This window comes from Thermobia domestica, chromosome 2 (genome assembly GCF_964235325.1).
Source record: "Thermobia domestica chromosome 2, izTheDome1.hap1.1, whole genome shotgun sequence".
In the NCBI taxonomy this organism is placed as follows: Eukaryota; Metazoa; Arthropoda; class Insecta; order Zygentoma; family Lepismatidae; genus Thermobia; species Thermobia domestica.
The window spans coordinates 334,487,967-334,508,869 of NC_137455.1; the positions used below are offsets into that span (position 1 = coordinate 334,487,967).

The 20,903-nt window shown below is 35.0% G+C and overlaps 1 protein-coding gene across 2 annotated transcripts in view; it reads left to right on the forward strand.

The window, feature by feature from the left end:
* Positions 1 to 20,903, forward strand: part of LOC145678722 (uncharacterized) — a 56,357-nt gene that overhangs the window by 19,160 nt on the left and 16,294 nt on the right. The window contains exons 1-2 of one of the 2 annotated variants that reach the window (XM_081749159.1): positions 7,237 to 7,493; positions 17,327 to 18,099. In XM_081749159.1, coding sequence (XP_081605285.1) covers positions 17,345 to 18,099 — 755 coding nt within the window. In that variant the 5' untranslated portion in view covers positions 7,237 to 7,493; positions 17,327 to 17,344. Of the gene's footprint in view, positions 1 to 7,236; positions 7,494 to 17,326; positions 18,100 to 20,903 lie in introns of those variants that run through there. The other variant, XM_081749160.1, reaches the window with a different exon arrangement.

Genomic DNA, 20,903 nt, shown 5'->3' on the forward strand with positions numbered 1-20,903 from the left:
TTCAGCGGTGCAAGATGCCTAATCCCTTATCTACATGTCATGTGCCTCCAACAGCACTTAACTCATGTCAATTCATGGCATAACCTGTCTTTATGTTTCCTGCCCGCTTTGAGAATAATAACTTTGATAGCTACTTATTAGCCACGACTTATGTGCACTTCACCAACTATTTTTTAGTTATAACACAGGGTACTTAACTCATTTTGTTTCTCCTCTTAGTTCACACACTACTTCAATCACTATGGTTGTGGCGCCGTAACAGATATACAATCCTCTCTCTGCTGCGAGCATTCTCCTCCTATCTTCAGCGACGTAACTATGCTAGTTGTCGCCCGGGGCAAGAACTCGTCTTAGCGCTTCTCTGTTTAACCAAACTAAAACCCTTTCCCAAATATTTGCCTGATTTTGCGCCCTCCCAATCCGGCGCCCGGGGCACAAGCCCCGTTTGCCTCCTAGTTACATCACTGCCCATCTCATGGCGTAAATTCCAAGCAGTACATTTGTAGGCATCGACGCATACGTATCTCACTCTCACCCACTCTAGCATATGGATTCAGAATATATAGAATATATATTCAGGATATAGAATAAGAATTCAGGATATATAGAATAAGGATTTAGGATATTATTCTATGTAGAATATAAACTCACGATATATATGGAATATAGGTTTAGGATATATAGATTAAGGATTTAGAATATAGATTCAGGATATATACTATAGAATATGAATCAGGATATATAGGATAAGGATTCAGGATATAGAATATAAATTCAGGTTATATAGAATATGAATTCAGGATATATAGAATATGGATTCAGGATATATAAAATATGGATTAAAATAAGGATACAGGATATATAGAATATCGATTCAGGATATAGAATAAGGATTCAGGATGTATACAGGTAGGTCTATAGAATATGTCAGAGTCGGAAGAACACCGAGTTGCTCATCCTCCCCCTGGAAGCAATTCCCTCTAAAATTTACCGTTCTCCCCCTAAAAGAAAACAATGCATGAAACAGGATTACTTTTTACAGAACCAAGATAACTTGACTTAGTTTTGACAAATTCAAGTAAGATTTTTCGTTCTTAAAAGCACAATTACAGCTATAATTTAAGTTCCATTATGTCATTTTAAATTAAAAGTATGTTCCTCGAAGAAATTTCATTGCCGCAACCTTCACCCTAAAAGCCGCCTGTGGGAGCCCCTATTTCTCCATTTCAACTAGTCAGATCATCGGTTTCAGTTAGGGTCGTCATCTTTACAAAGCTAAATGTTGGAACACTTCAAACTTTTCACATCTTTCTAAAGCAAAATGTAGGGGCACTTCATGTGGGTATTTGGGAAGAGCGACCTTAATTGATAAAAGTAAAGTGAGACAATTTAATTGATTTCATTTTGGGTTTATCCTCCCTTTTAGTAGCGAAGTTATCTGAGACGTGGACCTTAACATAGGATCCGAGCCACATGAATTCCCGCCAGGAATCGAACCCGGGAATCCCACATCAGAGGCGCGTACGCTACTCGCTAAGCCATGAAGGGGTTCACGAGTAACATAACGTCGATTAAGATGTGATAGCTTGTATGTCCATCAAAATTTAATTCCCGATTTTATGGGTAAAAGTTGAAAAATCTCATTTTCCCTCTATAATTTCCCTCTTCTTGGCTCATTCAAATAAACGTACCAGTACCTGAAATCCTCGTCTTTGGCCTATCCAACGTACCAACGAAAGTTTTACTTGCATAATTAGAGGAAGTATATTTGAAGTATACAGTAGGCCTTGTTCTCTAAGTGGAAAGAAAATTGTAATTTCCTTAGGTATATTTTTTGGACATGCGTAGTTTATTAGATATCGACATGATACTTCTAGGATATATTAATAGTATACCGAAGTTTATTTTATGATGTTTGCACCTATCTGGTAGCAGTGCTTCAAACAATAAAAATTTTAATTCCCGATTTTATGGAGGAAAGTCGAAAAAATCCCACTTATCATTCTATAATTTCCCTCTTGTTGGCTATATTGGAACAAATACATCAGTATTTGAAAGCCTGCTGTTTGGTCTACACAACGCACTATAGAAAGTTTCAGTAGGATAGTTAGGAAAGCTGCAGCACCTGCATAACTTTCGACTTTTGCTTCTGAGGCGGAAAAAGTGTCAAAATTTAGTCTGTACGAAGTGACAGATTTTTTCTTTCAGTCTTTGTATGGCAGTCAACGACTTGACGATTTCACTGTGCGTTGTCGACAGGCCAAAGATATTTAAAGGATGATTTGCACCCATATGGCAACAGTAGTGCCAGCTTCAAAAAATCTTAAATTTGGGTTAGGGATTTTATTTATGAATTTTCACTCCTACATTTCCCTCCCGTTGTTAACACTGCAGTCAGGAGGGAGAGATTTTGGATATATGTCAGACAAAAACAAAACGAAACAGAAAAGAAAAACATTCTTAGAAATGAAAAGGGGCAAATGCTGAAAGACAAGACGGAAATTGAGTCGTACTTAACAAATTGAGCGATGAAGAAAAATTATGAAGAACGGATAAATGAAACAAATAAATTAGCAAAAATAAGTAATAAGAGTGCAGAAGAAGAAAGTCAGGGATTAACATATGATATTGAAAATATGGAAATAGAGAAGGCTAGGAAAAAGCTAAGAAGAGGAAAAGCAACAGGAACAGATGAGGTGTCAAATGAGATGTTAATAAACCTAGATAATAAATCTTTGGAAAGTTTAAAGGATATTATGAGTAATATACTTGAATCAAGAACCATTCCTCCAAGTTGGAAGCAAACAAAGATTAAGTTAATATATAAAGGAAAAGGAAAAGATAAACATGACATAAAAAATATAGACCAATAGCTATTACCAGCTGAATATAAGTTCTTCGCAATTATTCTAAGAGACAGATTAATGAACTGGCTAGAGAAAAACAAAATATTAAGCGAGTTACAAAATGGATTCAGAACAGATAGAAGAACAACAGATAACATCTACATTATAACACAACTGATAGAAATATGCAGAGAAAGAAAATATTTCATGGTAGCATTTATTGATATTGAAAAAGCGTATGATACAGTCAAGAGAAATATATTATGGAAAATAATGGAAAACTTAGGAATATCAAAGAAATTTATTATGCTCCTTAAGGAACTATATAAGGATAACAAATACAGATATGAAATGGGAAACAAAATCAAAATGGATAGACAGTAACAAAGGTTTGAAACAAGGATATCCTCTATCACCAGTTCTGTTCCTGATATACATACACAAAAGTGGAAGAAGCATTGATCAAAACAAACAGATTAATAGAATTAAGATTGTAAGGAAAAGAAAAAGTAAGAAAAATCCCTGGCACTCTATTTGCGGACGATTTAGCATTGATGAGTAATAATATTGAAGACATTAAGGAAATGTTAGATACAGTAGTTAGGAAAGGAGAAGAAATTGGTTTAAAAATAAATGAAGAAAAAAGCAAGTTCATGGTTTTAGTGGAGACATAGAGGATCAAAATATACAAGCAGGAAACATAGTAATAAACAGGACTGAAAAAATAGAACTTTTAGGAATTACACTTGAAGAAGGAGAACAATACTTACTTGAACGAGAAAAAACTGAAAAATAAACTACAAAAATTTACATCAATTATAAAAAATAAAGCAATGTGGTCATACAACTGTTATGAGGTGTCAAGAATACTATGAAAACAAGTAGCAGTACCGGCGCTAACATATGCAAATGAAGTAATAACTTTAACGGATAAAACTAGGAATATTTTTCAAAAAGCACAAAATCAAATAGGAAGGTTTGCCCTAGGAGTAAATAAATTAAGTGCAAATGTAACAATAACAGGAGAGATGGGATGGAGTGATTTTGAAAAAAAAGAAGTTATGAGTAAAATAAAATATCTTGGAGTATTAAAATTTATGGAAGAAACAAGATTAGTAAAAGTTGTGCATGAAGCATATGAGAAAAGGGGAGACCACAAAATGGTTTAGGGGAGTTAGGAAATTAGAAGGAAAATATGATCAAACTACCCGCTGGCACAGAGAACAGAATTATAAAAATTGGAAAAAAATCGCCGAAAAAACTATTAAAGAAAAGGCGCAAGAAAAGTGGTATGAAGAAGTAGTCAAGAAGAACAGTTTGAAAGGAATATACACATATAAAAAGCGTTATGACAAAATAAATTATGTAGGCAATGATTTACAGAGCATTTTACTTTTCAATGCCAGGCCAGTAAGCCTTGGAACTGGAATAAGATTGAAAAAAATTAAAGAAGTGAACGAAAAATGTCAACTATGTTTTAAAGAAGATGAAACACTAGAGCACTTATTATTAAAATGTGAAGAAACCCTAAAAATAAAGGGATAATGGAAATGGAACGATGACATGGAAAAGGAAGGGAATTTGGTTAAGTTAGCTTGGAGACAACTCTTTAATGTAAATGGAAAGGAACTAAGTGAGAAAGAAATGGAAAAACCCAAAGAACTTCTTGAATTTTGGTGGAAAAAGAAAATGGAAAACGTTAAATGAAAAAAGAGCAGTAGATATTTTTTTCTCTCACGATTTTTTAAAAATTCTTTCAGGAACCAAACTTTCGAAGAGAAGGAAGGAAAACACCTTGGACCTTGAACAATAAAATTGTCACATTCTTTTTCTTTAAAAAAAAAAAAATAGGGTCTTAGGCTAGTTTTAGACGGAAGCATTTAACGTAGCATTTCTTTATCGCATCTACTACAATTCAATTTCCCACACAAAACAAAGATAATGGTTATTTGGCACAAAATCTTTCGCTTCCTTTTAACACACCACGGCGCTGCAATCGGAACACAAATACTGGGGAAAATGCTATGAAATAGAGCAGGTTCTGTCGACAAGAAATACCATAGGATATGCCATTGCACGGGAAATGCTATAGCATTTGTTAGGCTAGTTTTAGACGCAAGCATTTATCGTAGCAGATGTACTGCTAAAAAAATTCATATAATATTCTATGGCATCAAAAGCATATGGTGTTTTTGAACGATAGCATTTTGATAAGCATCTGTCATGAGGTAGCAAACAAATCACTGGAGAAGAGCGCAATTATGCGTCCGATATTAAACGTGAGGTAGCTAAAGCTACAACAGTTCTCGTCGGTCATATTAAAAAACGAAAATCACAAAGAAGTATGTGGACACACAGCATCCCTAATCCAACTCATTTTTCTTTGCTACAATTCAATTTCCCACACAAAACAAAGAGCATGGACATTTGGCACAAAGTCTTTCGCTTCTTTTTAACACACAACGGCGCTGCAATCGGACCAGAAATGCTGTGGAAAATCAAGGATGTTATAAAATAGAGGATCTGCCCATGCGTATCTTCAACATATGAACTCAATGAAGAAAAAAAACGTGCATCGTCTGATCCGGCACGTCTGGTTGGCTACTCTCGTTTCCGCCATGATTGTTGGCTCAGAACATTGCGATCTTAGTGGCGCGGAATGGGCAGAGTAGGTGTGGCGAAACTGTGACGTGTGGCTTCGCGATTTTGTTGTATGGGCAGATCCTCTATTTTCTAACATCCTTGTGGAAAATGCTAGGAAATAGAGCAGGTTCTATCGACAAGAAATGCCATAGGATATGCCATGGCATGGAAAATGCTATAGCATTTGCTACTTTACACGGTAGGATATCGATAATACGATTTTTTTTCTACGATAAATGCTTCTGTCTAACCACATGAATCGAGTAAATCCTTTGAACGTTTAAATTTGAGGTATTGATTGGTCTTGTTCAAGCTTTCTTTGACCGTCTAAAGGGGCATAATAGACATATGTACGAAAACGATGATCACTTATTCCAATATGATTGACCATTATAGGAGCAATTTGAGCCACGTTATCCATCGAAAGTTAAATACACGATACTTTTTTTTTTTAATGAAGAAATCAAAATAAGAAATCCTCTCTTATATTGATTTCTCGTAATGTGTTTGGACAACCTTTCGGAAACGTCGTGGCTGTCATTTTTCGTTTAGTCAAACTCTTAATACGACGCCAGTAACGACTGAGTATAGAACCAGTGTTTCTTCCAGCACTGCTCCCCGGAACTCTGACAGTCATCCCCGGAGGAGACCAAAATAATACGATTATAATATAAGTAGAATATTATCGTGTGAAAAATAACTTGTGCCCCTTCGAATACTAAGTGTGCCCCATTCGGAACACTTTTGCTGAAAAAACACTGCATAGGACCAAAACCAGGGGCAAAAGTGGAGCTGAAAAGGTAGGAGGACGCATAACCCCGTGCCTATCTTTGTATTTTTTTTTAATAGAAAGTTGGGGACCGCCATGATATTTTGTGAAAGCTGGGACGACGTCCCCCGTGTTTCCCCTCATTTTGGAAATCTGAGCTGACTTATATATATATATATATATATATATATATATATATATATATATATATATATATATATATATATATATATATATATATATAGCCAGTGGCGTATTTAGGGGGGGCTTCCGGGCTTAAGCCCCCCCCCGAAATCTTACTTACTATAGTAAAGTATATGAAATATCTTGCAGAATTTTCACATTTTCAGGCAAAGCCCCCCCCCGAAAGAAAATCGTAAATACGCCACTGTATATAGCCCTATATATATACTAATTTTCGAATTCAGCGTCCATAAATCTATAAAGAACAACCATTTTTTTCTCTGTTAAAATTTCTTTGTTGAATATTGTTATCACTTACATAATTATCTTTCCAAAGCCTTTCCTCATTCTCATTGGAAGCCTTGTCGGAGTACAGACTCCGGTTTGAAGCCCTCAAACCTTCCTCTAAATCCACGCCCGCTTGTTTTTATACATATTATATAATTTTTGAACAGATTTTTACTTCGAAACTGGTTTCATTGTTTCACTTTTCGTAGCACTTAAAACATCAGTGATGCCTTTTGTGTCATGACCTGCTTCTGGACAACGACTCCACTGTCAATACATATACCTTTTTTTTATGTTAGAAATTTCCATTTACAACCGTTCTTCTATTCTTATTCAAGAACAATTATCTCATTAGAAAAAAGATGACCTAACCAAAACTTATTTCTCAACTATCTTCTATAAACTGCTATTTATCATCTATGTTTAGTAATGAAATGTATGCCACATCTGAACGATTTTCACGAGCACACAGTGGTGATATATTGAGTGCAGGAGCTGGCTAGTTTGTATTCATTTTTCGTCGTCAGGAGAAAAGTACTTTTGTTTGCAATTTTTGCCTTTGTGGTTCCTTAGAGAAAAGAGACATTGCGCAATTGTAACAGGATTGAAAGAAGTGATTTCATTACTGTTTTTTGAAAAATATTCAATAATTTATCAGCTTACAGGAGGAATTATTTTTGCTTATTTTGTTGCAAGAATAATAAGTGTTTAATGTGGGACCATTTAGAGTAAAACCTAATATGCGTTTTTAAGACTAAATATAGGTAAGTGTCCGAATTATACGTAGAATTAGACGATTTCAAATTGCGTTGCCAGTTGTAACTAAATTATGAATGTGCAGTAAGATAATGAGATTAAAAGCAAGGTGTGGACGTGGATGTAGTTCACAATAGAAAGTAATGTGTGTCCTTGAGATACGAAAAAAAAAAAAGTAACAGCAGATTTCCATATTAGTTGTCATATTGAATTCGTACAAATTTCTAAGAACAGAAAAGATAGCATTAGATCACTGCATTTTATTTAAAATCAGAGGGAGAGACCACTAGTCTTCAGCTAATAAATGTTCCTCCAGCTGGAACAGGTACGAATAATCTGCTTATTCATACTAACTGTGCCAATGGGACGTAATATTTTAAGCCTATAATTTATTGTTGATTTTTTACAGAGTAAATTAAAAACCTTGAGCATGCAGTGAAGCAATTTTCTCTTAAGGCGTTTGATACTGGAAAACTAGTTCCTTGTTTTGTGCCGGAGATTAGGTTTAACATGTTCAGCCTTAGGGCAGGTTAAGTTAGATTGGGTTAGTTTAGTTTCGGATACGTTTGGTATCCCCGGACGTGATCTGTATACCGAAAACGGAGTAAGGCGTATTTATTGTGCGTATCTAGTCAAACGTGCCCATTATTTTAGATTGGCGAAAAGATAATTATGATTCCTTGGTAGTGTTTGTGAAGAGGCATTCGAACTTGCAGTTGTAGAATCTGCAGAATAAATAGTTGTAAAATCTACTTAATTATATCACACAGAAAAATAATGAGGCAAGTCTTTACTATAAGGATATCATTCCTGATTCATAAGGAACTGATTGCTTGGAATAGTTCGTCGGGAATCGAATTGGTTAGAAATCGTGTTGGTTCTGGTGTTATTCTGTTTATAATTATTTTTAAAATTGCTTGTTTGAAGTGCTGATAAATTTCCAATCACGCCAAATTCTTTTCGTAACATGCTAAATTAATTTAAACTTAGGATATAGTATACATGAAGCTGCATCAGTTCCCGAAGGAGCAGGACGCTCATACTTTTAGGGATTATTCATTGTGTATGTACGAATTTAGAAAGGAGGTAACAAAGCGACTTTTATTTACTTATCGTCTGATGCGAAAATAAAAAAGAACGTACCTGTACTTTATATCTGCATGTGTAGTGCCCTTGTACTTTATCTATGACTGTATGTGTGTATGGGGGGGGGGGATTTAACGCATATCGCATGTCTTGTGCACATGGATACTTCTTACTATTGCACTACGTAGAAAATTTATGGTATTTCATGTAGAAGTGGTAATAGAACACAGAAGAAACGCAGATCAGGGGGTTCTCATGTATACTATTACCCTAACTTCATATCAAAAATATATCAGAAAAAAAAAACTGAAATCTTAAAGAATGTAATTCGGTTGTGGAAGTAGTTTTAGAGCCTGATTTGCCTGTCCATAAATATTCATGAATAATATATGCATATGTAGAAGCAAACATATAAGATATTAGGAGAATTTCAAGCATGTTCAATTTTGACATTAATAAACATCCCATTTTAAACACACTGTTTCAGATAGGAAGGACATTCTCCGTTGTAAGACATGAAACTTACTTTCAAACGTTGACCACAAATTATGGTGCCCAATTTAGGTCGTTTTTCAGAAACATTGCAATCTTTGTTCAAGTTCAGTATTCCAACCGAGAAACAAAAATATAACCATTCTTCTCACTATTACAGAATTAAATTAAAACACCTTCCCAAGAAACACTTCTTGCAGAAAAAGCACATATGACATCAAAACCTGAACTAGACCGCCCAACTGGGGCCGCGGTGGCTCAGTGGTAGAGCGTTCACCTCTGATGGATGGGGTCCTTGGTTCGATCCCAGTTCCCCAAGTTAACTTTGTGGACGACAAAATTGTGTGGGAGTTTTCTCGGGGTTCTCCCGTTTCTTCCCACTTTCTTCATTTCATTCATTTCTCATCACCATCTCCTTTAGTCTAGCTGGCATAATCGTGGGACGTAAAACTTCAAGATGTTTTCTTGACCGCATAACTGCTAAGGAACACACAGCACATGAATAACTGATAGCTGTAGATATTAAATAATAGCGGAGAAAATACTTATCAACATAAGAACCAAACCACTGAATCCAAAAGTGGAAGCAATGAAATTCTATAGGAAATACTTACCGATAATGATGTATGCACATAACTTTCCTCTAAACGTAATACGGTAAAAGTAATTTGCACGGAAATAACAAATAATGTGAGCAAAACTATCATGTAATTCTTCATGGCAGAAGCACTGCAGTGGGTCTACTGACTCGAAAACCTGGAATTTACTTTTGTACCTGGAAAACTTCCGAAATATAACCAAAAGCTTCAGGATTTTTTTCAGTTATCATTTTCACTACATATGTTCACTTTTTTACTTTCTTTAGGGGCTTATATTTTATGAGTACGTGGGTAATGACTACAGAGATACTTGAGTCGGTCAGTGCTTCCACTTGCTTGTTACACACTCCCCCCCCCCCTGTTTCTTCACTCTTCTCTTATGGCAGATTTCCCATAGACCTTAAAAGTTTTCAGGTAAATTTCTATCGATGAAAACAGTATTTAATTTCCGAGATTTTAAAATTGGAAAAAACAAGACCATTTCGAGAATCTTGGCAAGACCAGTGGAAATGAGCTATTAAGGTCGTTTAAGGGAGGATACACACTATGTAAAACTGAGTTTGATATTTCAGATATGGCAGCTACCTCATTGAAGTCTCATGAGGAAAAAAAAAATTGCTGTTGTCCAATATTTTAGTTTTCGTAGTCTTAGTACCAAATCCTCTGTTTCTACGGAACAGGTGGTTGGCACATCATCTGAATTCGTTATTCAGGAAAAAATGACGATGCTACTAGCCCAGCAGAAACTAGTGTGTTGAACAAATACATATCAACCGTCAAGTACCGTAAGATGACACAGATCGGATCTCAAAGTTACAACTTATTCGTCTGTCAGAATCCAAGTTAGTGCTACCGAGTTATTTCCCTTAGTGTTTCCTAATTGTGAAATTGTATAAGTGTAGTTACAGAAGGAGAAAATAGGTTAATGGTAACCACTTTTGGATTGAGTCGATAATTCCAGCAGACATTACTTCATGACCTATAGAAATTTGACTACTAAATATTGGCTCTCCACGAAAGTGTAAACAGTATATCTCAAATGGTCTTAGTAGTTCGTTTCTGGGACTGAAAAAAAAAGTGTTTACGCGACATTTCACTCTTTGTTTAGTGTACTGCCCAATATTTGCTAATGCATTTTTAAACTAAGGAAAATGGTCTCGATTATTTTATGTTACTACAAGTTTTTCTTGGACCCAATGTTAATTTTTAATTTCTTAGCGTCTTTGAAGACATTTCTGAACAGGGAATATGGTGATGTCTCCATGGCTCTTGGAAACAGAAACGTGCTTGTTACATATCGTTAATGGGACTGAGATTTCTTACACCAAAGCTGGGTGGAAAATAAATTAGTTTTAGGGACCATTGTAATATTTATTCAAGGACTTTACTTCTAGAAGGGCAGACTTCACAGCCTCAGGACATGTTTCCTCTTGAGTTCTGCTCCATTTCGGAGTGGAAAATTCAAGTGTGATTTATCGTGTAATGCTCATGATTCCCCCTTAAATATTTGTCTATATACTGAAAGCAAAACCACCTAAAACATCAAACTTCAGTGAAGTAAAGACCCACATTAGTGACCTACTTTTACCTGCAAGACGCGTTCCTTACATCATTGGCTTTAGAGTTTACTTTTGTCCCGAGAATCGACAGAATGGGTCTGTGAAAAGGTATGATTAAAGAATAACGGGCGAGAAACCTAGCTGTTATTGAGTACTTCAAGAAGGGCATGACCCTCCCTTAAAAAAAAAAAAAAAAAAAAAAAAAAAAAAAAAGTGCAACTTATATTGTGAGAAATTTAGTTCAAGGTTTTCAAAAGTATCAGGCATTCATTGATAATGAACTTCGCTCCAGTGCATCCTCAACAATACTGACCAGGACAACTTTCATGTCATCCATGATGAGATATTGCAGAATCGAAGACCTTTGTCATTTCGTGTAAGAAGTTACTACACCCTCTGACTAAGTGCTGAATACACAAATCTGTCGCAGAACATGAGAAATATATAGGCGAGATAGGTCCCCAAATGTCTTAATGTTGAACACAATCGGTAGCCAGTTCAGTTTTCTTTCCAGGTATAATTCTTTCTCTCCCCTTGGAGTTGAAACATTGCCTTGCGTCGGAGCTAAGGTCTATCAAATGGTGTTCATGTATAGCCCCAACTCATTTTAATTTTTTCCCTGACAAACTTTTCTATAGAAATCCATTTGTGAGCACTTATTTATCTTTATGAAAAGGATAAAAAAACGTTATAGTAAAATTCGTAATCCACCACTTTGAACCTGAAACAAAACAGGTTTGAAACACACACCTCATCTCCATTCCCAAAATACTCATGTGAAATTGTTCGGAATAAGGTGATGGCCAGTACTTTATGGAAATCTGAGGGCATACTCTAGCAAACGGTGATACATGACTGGAGTATACTGTTGAGAACTATTAAGGCGTTTTAAGTGAAGAAAAAAAAAAAAAAGCCGTGGAAAACTGTCTAAAATCGCCCTGATGCATTAAGACAACATATAGTTCATAGGTGTAGTAACAAACTGCAAAGATTAAATATTTTCAACAGATTTAGTTCCCTCAGACCTTTTCCTGTTCCCTACTTAACAATAGTAATAATAATGTGAACTACGTTCTAGTAGTTATGAAGGAGTTATTAGGGATGATAGCGATTTCTTAAACATTAGAATTCCGAATTTATTCTCAAGTTTACGAAAATCTTTATAGATCGATGTAAGAAGTGATTTGCGCTAAGGAGGAATTACATGGGAAATATAGAAAAAGTTTTACGCCTGTGCGACTTACTATTTTTGGATAAGTTAAATAGTTATCAATTACCCCTCTGTAATACATACACCATAAAAGTGTACGGCAAGAATACTTGAAAAAGTTACAAAAATAAATAAATAAATAAAACAGTATCACCATGTGGAATTGGAATCAGGTTCAAAAGTACGAAATCTTAGCAAAAATAAATATCACACATGGCTACCGAAACAACTACATTTCGTCCAATTGTATGGATAGATAGTAAACATCTGAACAACCTTCCTTGTTTTTCTTAACAATTTTTGTAGTTGGAAAGTGTGTGGTTGTTTTACGTACAACAAAATTTTCTGCATTTGTGAAGATATTATTTTGTTCTAAAAGAATAAGTAAATTAAGTAACCAAAGAGAAGCTGAGTATTTCAGAGTGAACTGTAAGCTGTGTTCGGAAGTCTTGCGTGTATCTCTTTTTCTTTCTTGAGTTTCCCTTCTGTTACTTCGAATATATTGTTGCTCAGCTGACAATTTTTTAAAGGACTTGGAGCAATTCAGGCGCTCATTGCATTTTGGAGAAGTGTACAATATTTTATTCTGTCTTATTTTATCGTATACATGACCGCTTCCATTTCAAATCGTTCAGGCAAGACACAATTGGTCCCCATCATAGTCTCAGATTTCATTCATATTTTTTATATGGGATCTACATGCAATATTATTAGACCCATATTTTTTCTTATTGCTGAAAAAAAATTCTCCTTCGATATACAGCCTTCCAAAATGGCGGCCCTCCTCCCGGATTGCTCGAAAAACTGAAAAACATGTCAATTAAAAGTTTTATTGTACAGAAACGAGTGTACTTATCAACATAATATCAATAGTAGGAAGAATATAAAGTAGTGTGTTTCGGTAGAAGGAGAAATTCGTCTGTTGGTCCAATAGGAATTGCGCAATTCACTCGCAATGTTGCCAAGTTTGGTGAAAATTTTGCTAATTTCAAACAATTTTCTTTCTGTCTTCACGAGCCATATCAACCTCTGCTTTTAGCATCGAAATCTACTCGATAAGGTCTCTGAAAATGTAAAGGACTTAAATTTCTGATAATTATATCCTACGTTATACTATGATGAAAAGCTGAAAATTTCATTAAGACGCCATGTTTCGCCGCCATTTTCTCAAAAACTCCACCTTTTAAAAGTCTGAATTTCTTACAACTATTGGAGAAGTACCTAAGTATTTAATATCCGTTAACTGTTCATGCGCTTGCAGCCTCTAACGTTCGCAATTACTGAAATTTCGATTTTTGTACTTGGAATGTAAATATTTTTTATGGGCATTTAGGTACTGTACACAAGGAGATTTGAAAGGGAGTATGAAAATTTTGAGTTAAATCCGGACACAGATCAAGTAGAAAAGTTCTTATAAACATGAGTCGAATTCCGCTTCGTTTTCGAGTTGCAGGGTTTCCAACTCAGGACCCAAAATCGGCTCGCGACTATGGAAAATATATATTTCGCGTTAAATCAGAAACTGTGTGTTAAAGTTATGATGGAATTCAGAAAGTTGATTTGTATCAATATGATGATTTCTACGTACGTTGCAATTCGGTTGGCAGTGTTGCCAACTTGGTAGAACTTTTATTTGTTTCCAAATCACACTGTTGTTTATTTGATATTTGGTATTCATTAATGATTGTAAACATCACATAAAGCACAGTTTTCCCCAACATCATCAACAGTTTTCGAAAACTTACATGTATTTCATTAAAAGGTTTTATCTCTTATTAATAGTTTGAAAATTGAGTGTGAATTTCACTTGATGTTTACTATCATTAGTAAAACCAAAATGTTTATACGAATCCCAAAGTGAAGTCCAAATAGAAAAATTCCTGTCTATGAGTTTTCACTTGGAGAATGTCCTGAAACTAGGAGATACGTTGTCGCAATTAACTTTGTTCTCTAGTACGCTATAAGAAAAATCAAAGATAGCAACCAAGGCCTAGAACTGAACGGTATTCACCAGATTATGGCGTATACTGATGATATAAATCTGAGAGGGAATGATAGAACAATAGAAAGAAATGCAGAGAAAACTAAATACATGATAGTTTGCCGGGATCGTAATATTGCAAATTATGGATGCGTCAGAGTATCAAATACTTTCGACAAAGTGGATATTTTCAATGAAGCTTAAAATATTTAAAACGACAGTCATGCCTGTTGTGCTGTATGGTTGCGAAACATGGTTGCGTACGCTGAGGGAAGAACGCAGACTGAAAGTGAGAATAAATTCTGAGATGAATATTCGGACCCAAGAGGAACGGGAATGGGGAATGGCGGAGACTTCATTATACCGTTTACCAAACATTGTTGGATCATAAAGTCTATGATGCTCACGTGGCAGGGGTCATTTAGCCAAAGTGAAAGAAAGTAGGAATACTTTCAAAATTTTAACTGGAAATCCAATCGGAAAATGTGCATTAGGAAGACTTAGCCTAGATGGGAGGACAATATTAAAATGGGTCTCGCAGAAATAGGAATACAAAATAGAAACTGGATCCAGTTGGCTAAGGACAGAAGTCAATGGAAAACTTTCATGAACGCGGTGTTAAACTTCCGGGTTCCGTGGGTCATAGAGTTTGTTAGCTATTCTTTTCTGAATATTTCCTCTTGATAAATACATACTTTATCCCAATTCTGAAACTAGTCGTGTTCTGAGAAACGCGTTTGGAGAAAGTAACTATAATCACATTAAGATTATAGTTTTAATCCAAGTTATGAAGTGTATTTTTAGAGGTAGGTTTTTTCTTACGTGGGTTTTACCTTCCTCTCTCTTCAAGACTGGGTACTTTTGGGCAGGGAAAAATTATAACCTTGATAGTAGTTATCATTAAGAATTCTTGCTACAAAATTTTGCCAGTGTTTTAAATAAAAATGGGTTTTGCTATTGCATTATCAGATGTGGTAGTTTATACATGTATTCATATACAATGTTAATTGGAGTATCCATTAAGGTATATGCTTTATTATATTTGGTGAAAATTATTCCCACTTCAGTGTTCATAAGATAAATTTGAAGGGTTATATGTTAACTGATTAAGTTTCCATAGTTGCTGTATAAGTCAATATCAAGAAGAAAAGGTGTGATTAAAGATGAGACAGCTCAGATGATCTGTCCGTATTGGAAGTACGAATTAGTTCAGTCCGTTTCTTTGTGGTCAAAAATGCATTTTTTAAGGAATAAAATGAGTGAACAGGTTAACTGAAGTATTGTCTATCGCTGGCTACTACTTTTTCCCACATCTAACTTAATTTTCGAATTCCGTCTCGGAAAAACAGTCTCGTCTTTTGAGGTAATCCAAATTAGGAGCAATTTTCGATTTCTAAGAAAGAAGTGAACCGGTAACTTGCCAAATCATGCTGCATTCGTCGGAAAAACCAGTAATCAGAAGGAGCAATGTCCGGCGAATACGGCGAGTGCGGTAAAATAACCAGATAATTTTTTACAACTTTTGCGACATGAGACCGATAACTTTGTCGTGTCTTTGCTCGTATTCTGGGCGTTTTTCTTGTAATGCACGATTCAACCGAATCAGTTGTAGTTTATACCGATCGCGCGTAATGAAATCGCCAGGTTGTAACAGCTTATAGTATACAACACCCTTTTGGCTCCACCAGATACACAGCACGACCTTCGAACCGTGAATATTCGGCTTTGCTGTTGATCTTGAGGTGGATAGCAACGATTGACCAGGCATAGCGTAGTATTGTTTTCTTCTTGAGATTGTAAAATATTCATTTCTCATCTCCCGTCATAATCCGTTAAAAAAAAAAAAAAAAAAAAAAAAAAAAAAAAAGCTTCTCTGCTGCTCAGAAGTGAAAAACCTCCTTTCATTGTCTGTTTCAGTTCAGAAGGCAGCCAATCGCCTTGCTTGCGAATTATTCCCATGGATTTCAGTTGTACGCAATGTTGCATAACTCCTAATGATTCTGCAAACTCCTCTTGCGTTTGACACCGGATCTTCGAGTAATGCCTCTGATTCTTTGTTTTAGACTTTTTTTTTTTTTTTTTTCGTCCAGACTGAGGCGTGTCTTCATCGCTGAGATGTTTCTTCAAACGTAGAAACCATTCCCTACATAATTTATCAGTTGGAGCATTGTCACCATAAGCTTCTACAAGTATTCGATGCGCTTCAGCTGCACTTTTCTTCCCATTAAGGCAGCTCTCGCAAATACTGCTGAGTTAACACAAATTGTGACATATTCAACACAGTAAAAAAACAGGGGTTTTGTGTGAAACTTAAAGCAATATAAATTTAATATTATTGACAGATGTCTAACCTCTCTGAAACCACCGAAATCAGTAGTCACTATGAAACTGATAACAGTCAGAGCCATCTTTTGAAAACGGACCGAACTAATTTGTACTCCCAATAATTGATAGATTGGATTGTAGAACTATGTAATCACTTCTTCTTGCCGGAAAAGTTTAGTATTAATGTCTTCTTTGCCAAGTCGCTTTGTGTAATCAAACTTCAACTTAATAGTAACTAGATGTAATAATTGGATACTATATGGTTGTCAGTTTTGTGAACATGAATATGTATATGCTTTGCTAAATATTTTGAAATACGTTATTAAGTTTAATGTTCAGCATTTAATTGTGATACTTCCAATAATTTTATTCCAGACTTTTTTTAAGTTTAGAAACTACATCCGAATCTTCCAATTACGAAGTAAATTATTTGAGTTCCCTCTGTTTAATTACTCTAAACATACGTTGTTCCATTCTCTTCTTATTTTTGGTTTAGATATGATAACATCAAATATATTAATTAATTTTCAGTGTTATATGCTTAATGTATTGAAACAGTGTTGCATAATTATTTTTGTTATAATTTCAGGAAGACTAAACATCGAACATGACAATAATAGAAGGTGTTGGCGATGAGGTGACTCAATTTTTCGCTCTTTTATTAATCGTTGTTGTAGCTGTGATAGCTTGGCTGTCGACAAATATAGCAGATCAACCTCTAATTAGAACAGTTCTAATCCTCGAGAGAAGAACTCGAAATCGATCAGATAATGCCACAGCAACGAGTGTCAGTACTGAAAGTAGTTCCGCGAATCGAGAGACTTCGAATGTGAGGTTAGAAGAGAGACCTCATTTAGGTAATACGGAAGAGATCAAAGAAAATGAGGAAGCATCGAGTTCTGATCATGTAACTGACGAACACATACCTTCTAAGGAAGGAGCAAGTGGCGATGCACAACAAAATGTTACCAGTTCCGAAGAAAGTAGAGATAATCAAGGGAGTGGTGAACCTGAACCTACACAAGAAAGTAGCGACAATGGTGAAGGAAATGAAGGTTCAAGTTCAGAGCAACGTAACATAGAAAGCGATATTAATTGTACTAGTGAAGCCGACGCGTGTTTAATTCGTCAAAGACGATTGAATTTTTTTGAAAGTAGACAAGAACAAGATATAGTAAATGTGGTTAGTACGGAGAGTCAAGCACAACAAGCAGAACCAACGGTGGAACATTCGACGGAAGGTTCTACAGAACACAACCAGACCAATATTCCAGATAGTATTCGGATTCGTCTTATGTACCTAAACGATACGCAGAAGCTTGTTGAAGGCAAACTTAATGAGCAACTGGGTGATTTTAAAAGGCAAGTAATATATTTTTCAGTTTATTCGTCTTTTCAATGATTAGTTTTTAATATTTGAAAAGAAAACTAGCATCATTATTTAATAATGGTATTCGTTAGTATTTTTTTAGTTATTAATTTAAACTCAGGAATGTCTAAATATTTTTAATGGCGACATTTTCAATAGGAACTCCCGCATTCATCAGCTGGTTATTTTCTACATAAACAATGCTGTTTATCATTTTAGTCATACCTAATGGATTCTATTATATTACGAAAAAAATATTTGCCAGTGTAATTAAAAGTGACAAATCATTTGAGTATTCAAAGCTTCTTGAGTTATTAAAAACTACCCCTGACGTAATGTTTTTATTTATTTATTTTTCATGTTATCAAGCAAAGCTATAGCGGTGAACTTTCCACAATACAATTGAAGCTATAATAAAAGATTGCAACAGAAACATCAGTGCATTTGAAGCTATTATATTTGTTATAAACCATCCATCATAGTATGGTTTATGTATTTTTTCAGAATGTTACAAATAAACGAAACCATAACTGCTGTGTTTTTCAATGAACTTAAAAGTTTGTTACTGAATCCTCTGTGTCTTTGTGTGTGTGTTTGCGAATTTTTCAATTTTGAGCCCTCAATTCAATAGAGTATCAAAAACTATCTGAGGAAGTGATGGAATTTGTCGCGTCACTCTCCGTTCCCGAGATACTGGCTAAGAAAGTTCCGATTTTGGGAGATTTAAGGAACCATATCTCGGGAACCATAAATCATAGAGGTGATATTTTGTGGATTTTTAAGTTTTGATCCCTCCATTTTAAGCATGTGTCTTAGTAAAACAACATATCTTAGAACGTTTTAATAGGCTTCCTCCTCCGTATAAACTAAATGCTTTCTCATCACTCCTGATTACACGGTTCCAGAAGTCTTGTGGCTTGCTGATGTGCGTCCTTCAGAATTCTAAGCGACCATGTATATATGCATCTGTTAGTTTGACCTGCAAAGCAGAGCAAATAATATGAGTACAGTTATATGTCTGCAGTGCATTCCAGAACTCAAGTAGTTTTCAGGGTTGTTGGAGGTGCGAACGGGTTTGCTGCGATAGCTTCAATAATCGAAACATTTTCGTCTTTCGTTGTCACTTGCGGTCTACTCAGTTTCGCTTTAGTTTGTAATTCCTGTTCCCCATCTGCTTCGAATCGTTCAATTCAATATCTTAATGTTTTAATATCCAGGCTCATGGCTTGAGCAACTTGCTTTTTAGGCATTCCATCTTTCCGAACGCAGTTATGCTTCCTCTAGTTATGAGACACATAACCTACATATATATATATATATATATATATATATATATATATATATATATATATATATATATATATATATATATATATATATATATATATATATATATATATATATGCATGCATGTATAAGCATAGAAACAATTTGCCGTAGACAACAGACAGTTCTTTTTAAGTTCATTTTGGCAATGCTCTTTGAGCATTCTTAACTGGTTTTATTATGTAGTTGAAACCATAAGATATGATTAAACATTAGTGTTTATGTAATAATAATAAACCGCTGACGAAATAGGGGCTCCTATTGAAAATTTCGGCAGTGAACTTTTAAACGCATTCTTGAGTTTGTCAATAGATACAGGGATGTCAGTTTAGTTCCGTTAGTGCCTTTCAGTTGTTTCGCGGATTTCCTTCAAATTCACAACTAACTTGTCGCCATAATAATTGAATAAAATTCATCAGAATAGAAAATATTTTGAACTCGAAATAAAGTAAGTAGAATCTTTCTAAAAACTATGATTAGGTTGTGTATATATACTTTACAGGGTGGAGCATTTAGCTTGACACGTCCTTGTAATTTTTAAATTAATAAGACACCAATCGCTGAAATTTCGTACCATACAAATATCGAAATGGTGTCATCATTCGGCATACCTGTTAGCTTTCGAAACAAGTCATAATACTCAGTTCGTATAATTAGTTATTTCGCAAATAAGAAGCTCCATATCCTATATATATCTTTATTCTTAATCTTCGCCGTATCTACCTTATAATTCTATTCCGTCTATAATCTTCATTGAACTCACATTAGTATCATAATCATATCTTCCTCATATCTTCATAATTCTTTTGTAATCTTAAATCATAATCCATCTTAAACAAACTTTAACAAATCTATATTATATGTGTCTCATTTGCACAGGTTGACTCTCATTTACCTGGTAACAGCAAATATCACACCGTATATAAGCACTTTGTGCTCATCAGTACTCTGTGATACAATAAGGTTAACTATGTTGTGTGAAAGACATGTGTATGTATAATGCTTCGTAATTACCCTATCGCTATTTGGGTGTAGTGTATTTGCGTATCAATATGTAAAATAACATATATATTTGTAAGGATTCAACAATATATGTAAAATTTTGTTATTTTAAAAGTTTTAGAGTATCTACTGAAACTAAGGGAGATGGTAGTTCCATTTTAATAGTATTAGGGTGGTAAGATACTGCATAAGTAAATAAAGACAGCTGCAGTTTAATTAGTGAGTATAGGCATAGGAAAGAAGAGTTGAAGATAGTAATCCTCTTGGAAAAACTTACGGAACTCAGAACTTTGAAGCTGGAACAACTAAGGTTTTTTCTCCTTTCTCTGAAACTCTCGGACAGCAAAGTAGATGCATCAAGGGAAGAGATCATCTGTGTTGATTGACAGAGTTGCAGACCTGAGTTACTGAAAAATATATTTAAAATTTCTTAATTTTCTTCAGATTGAAGTATTTAGCACAAACGACC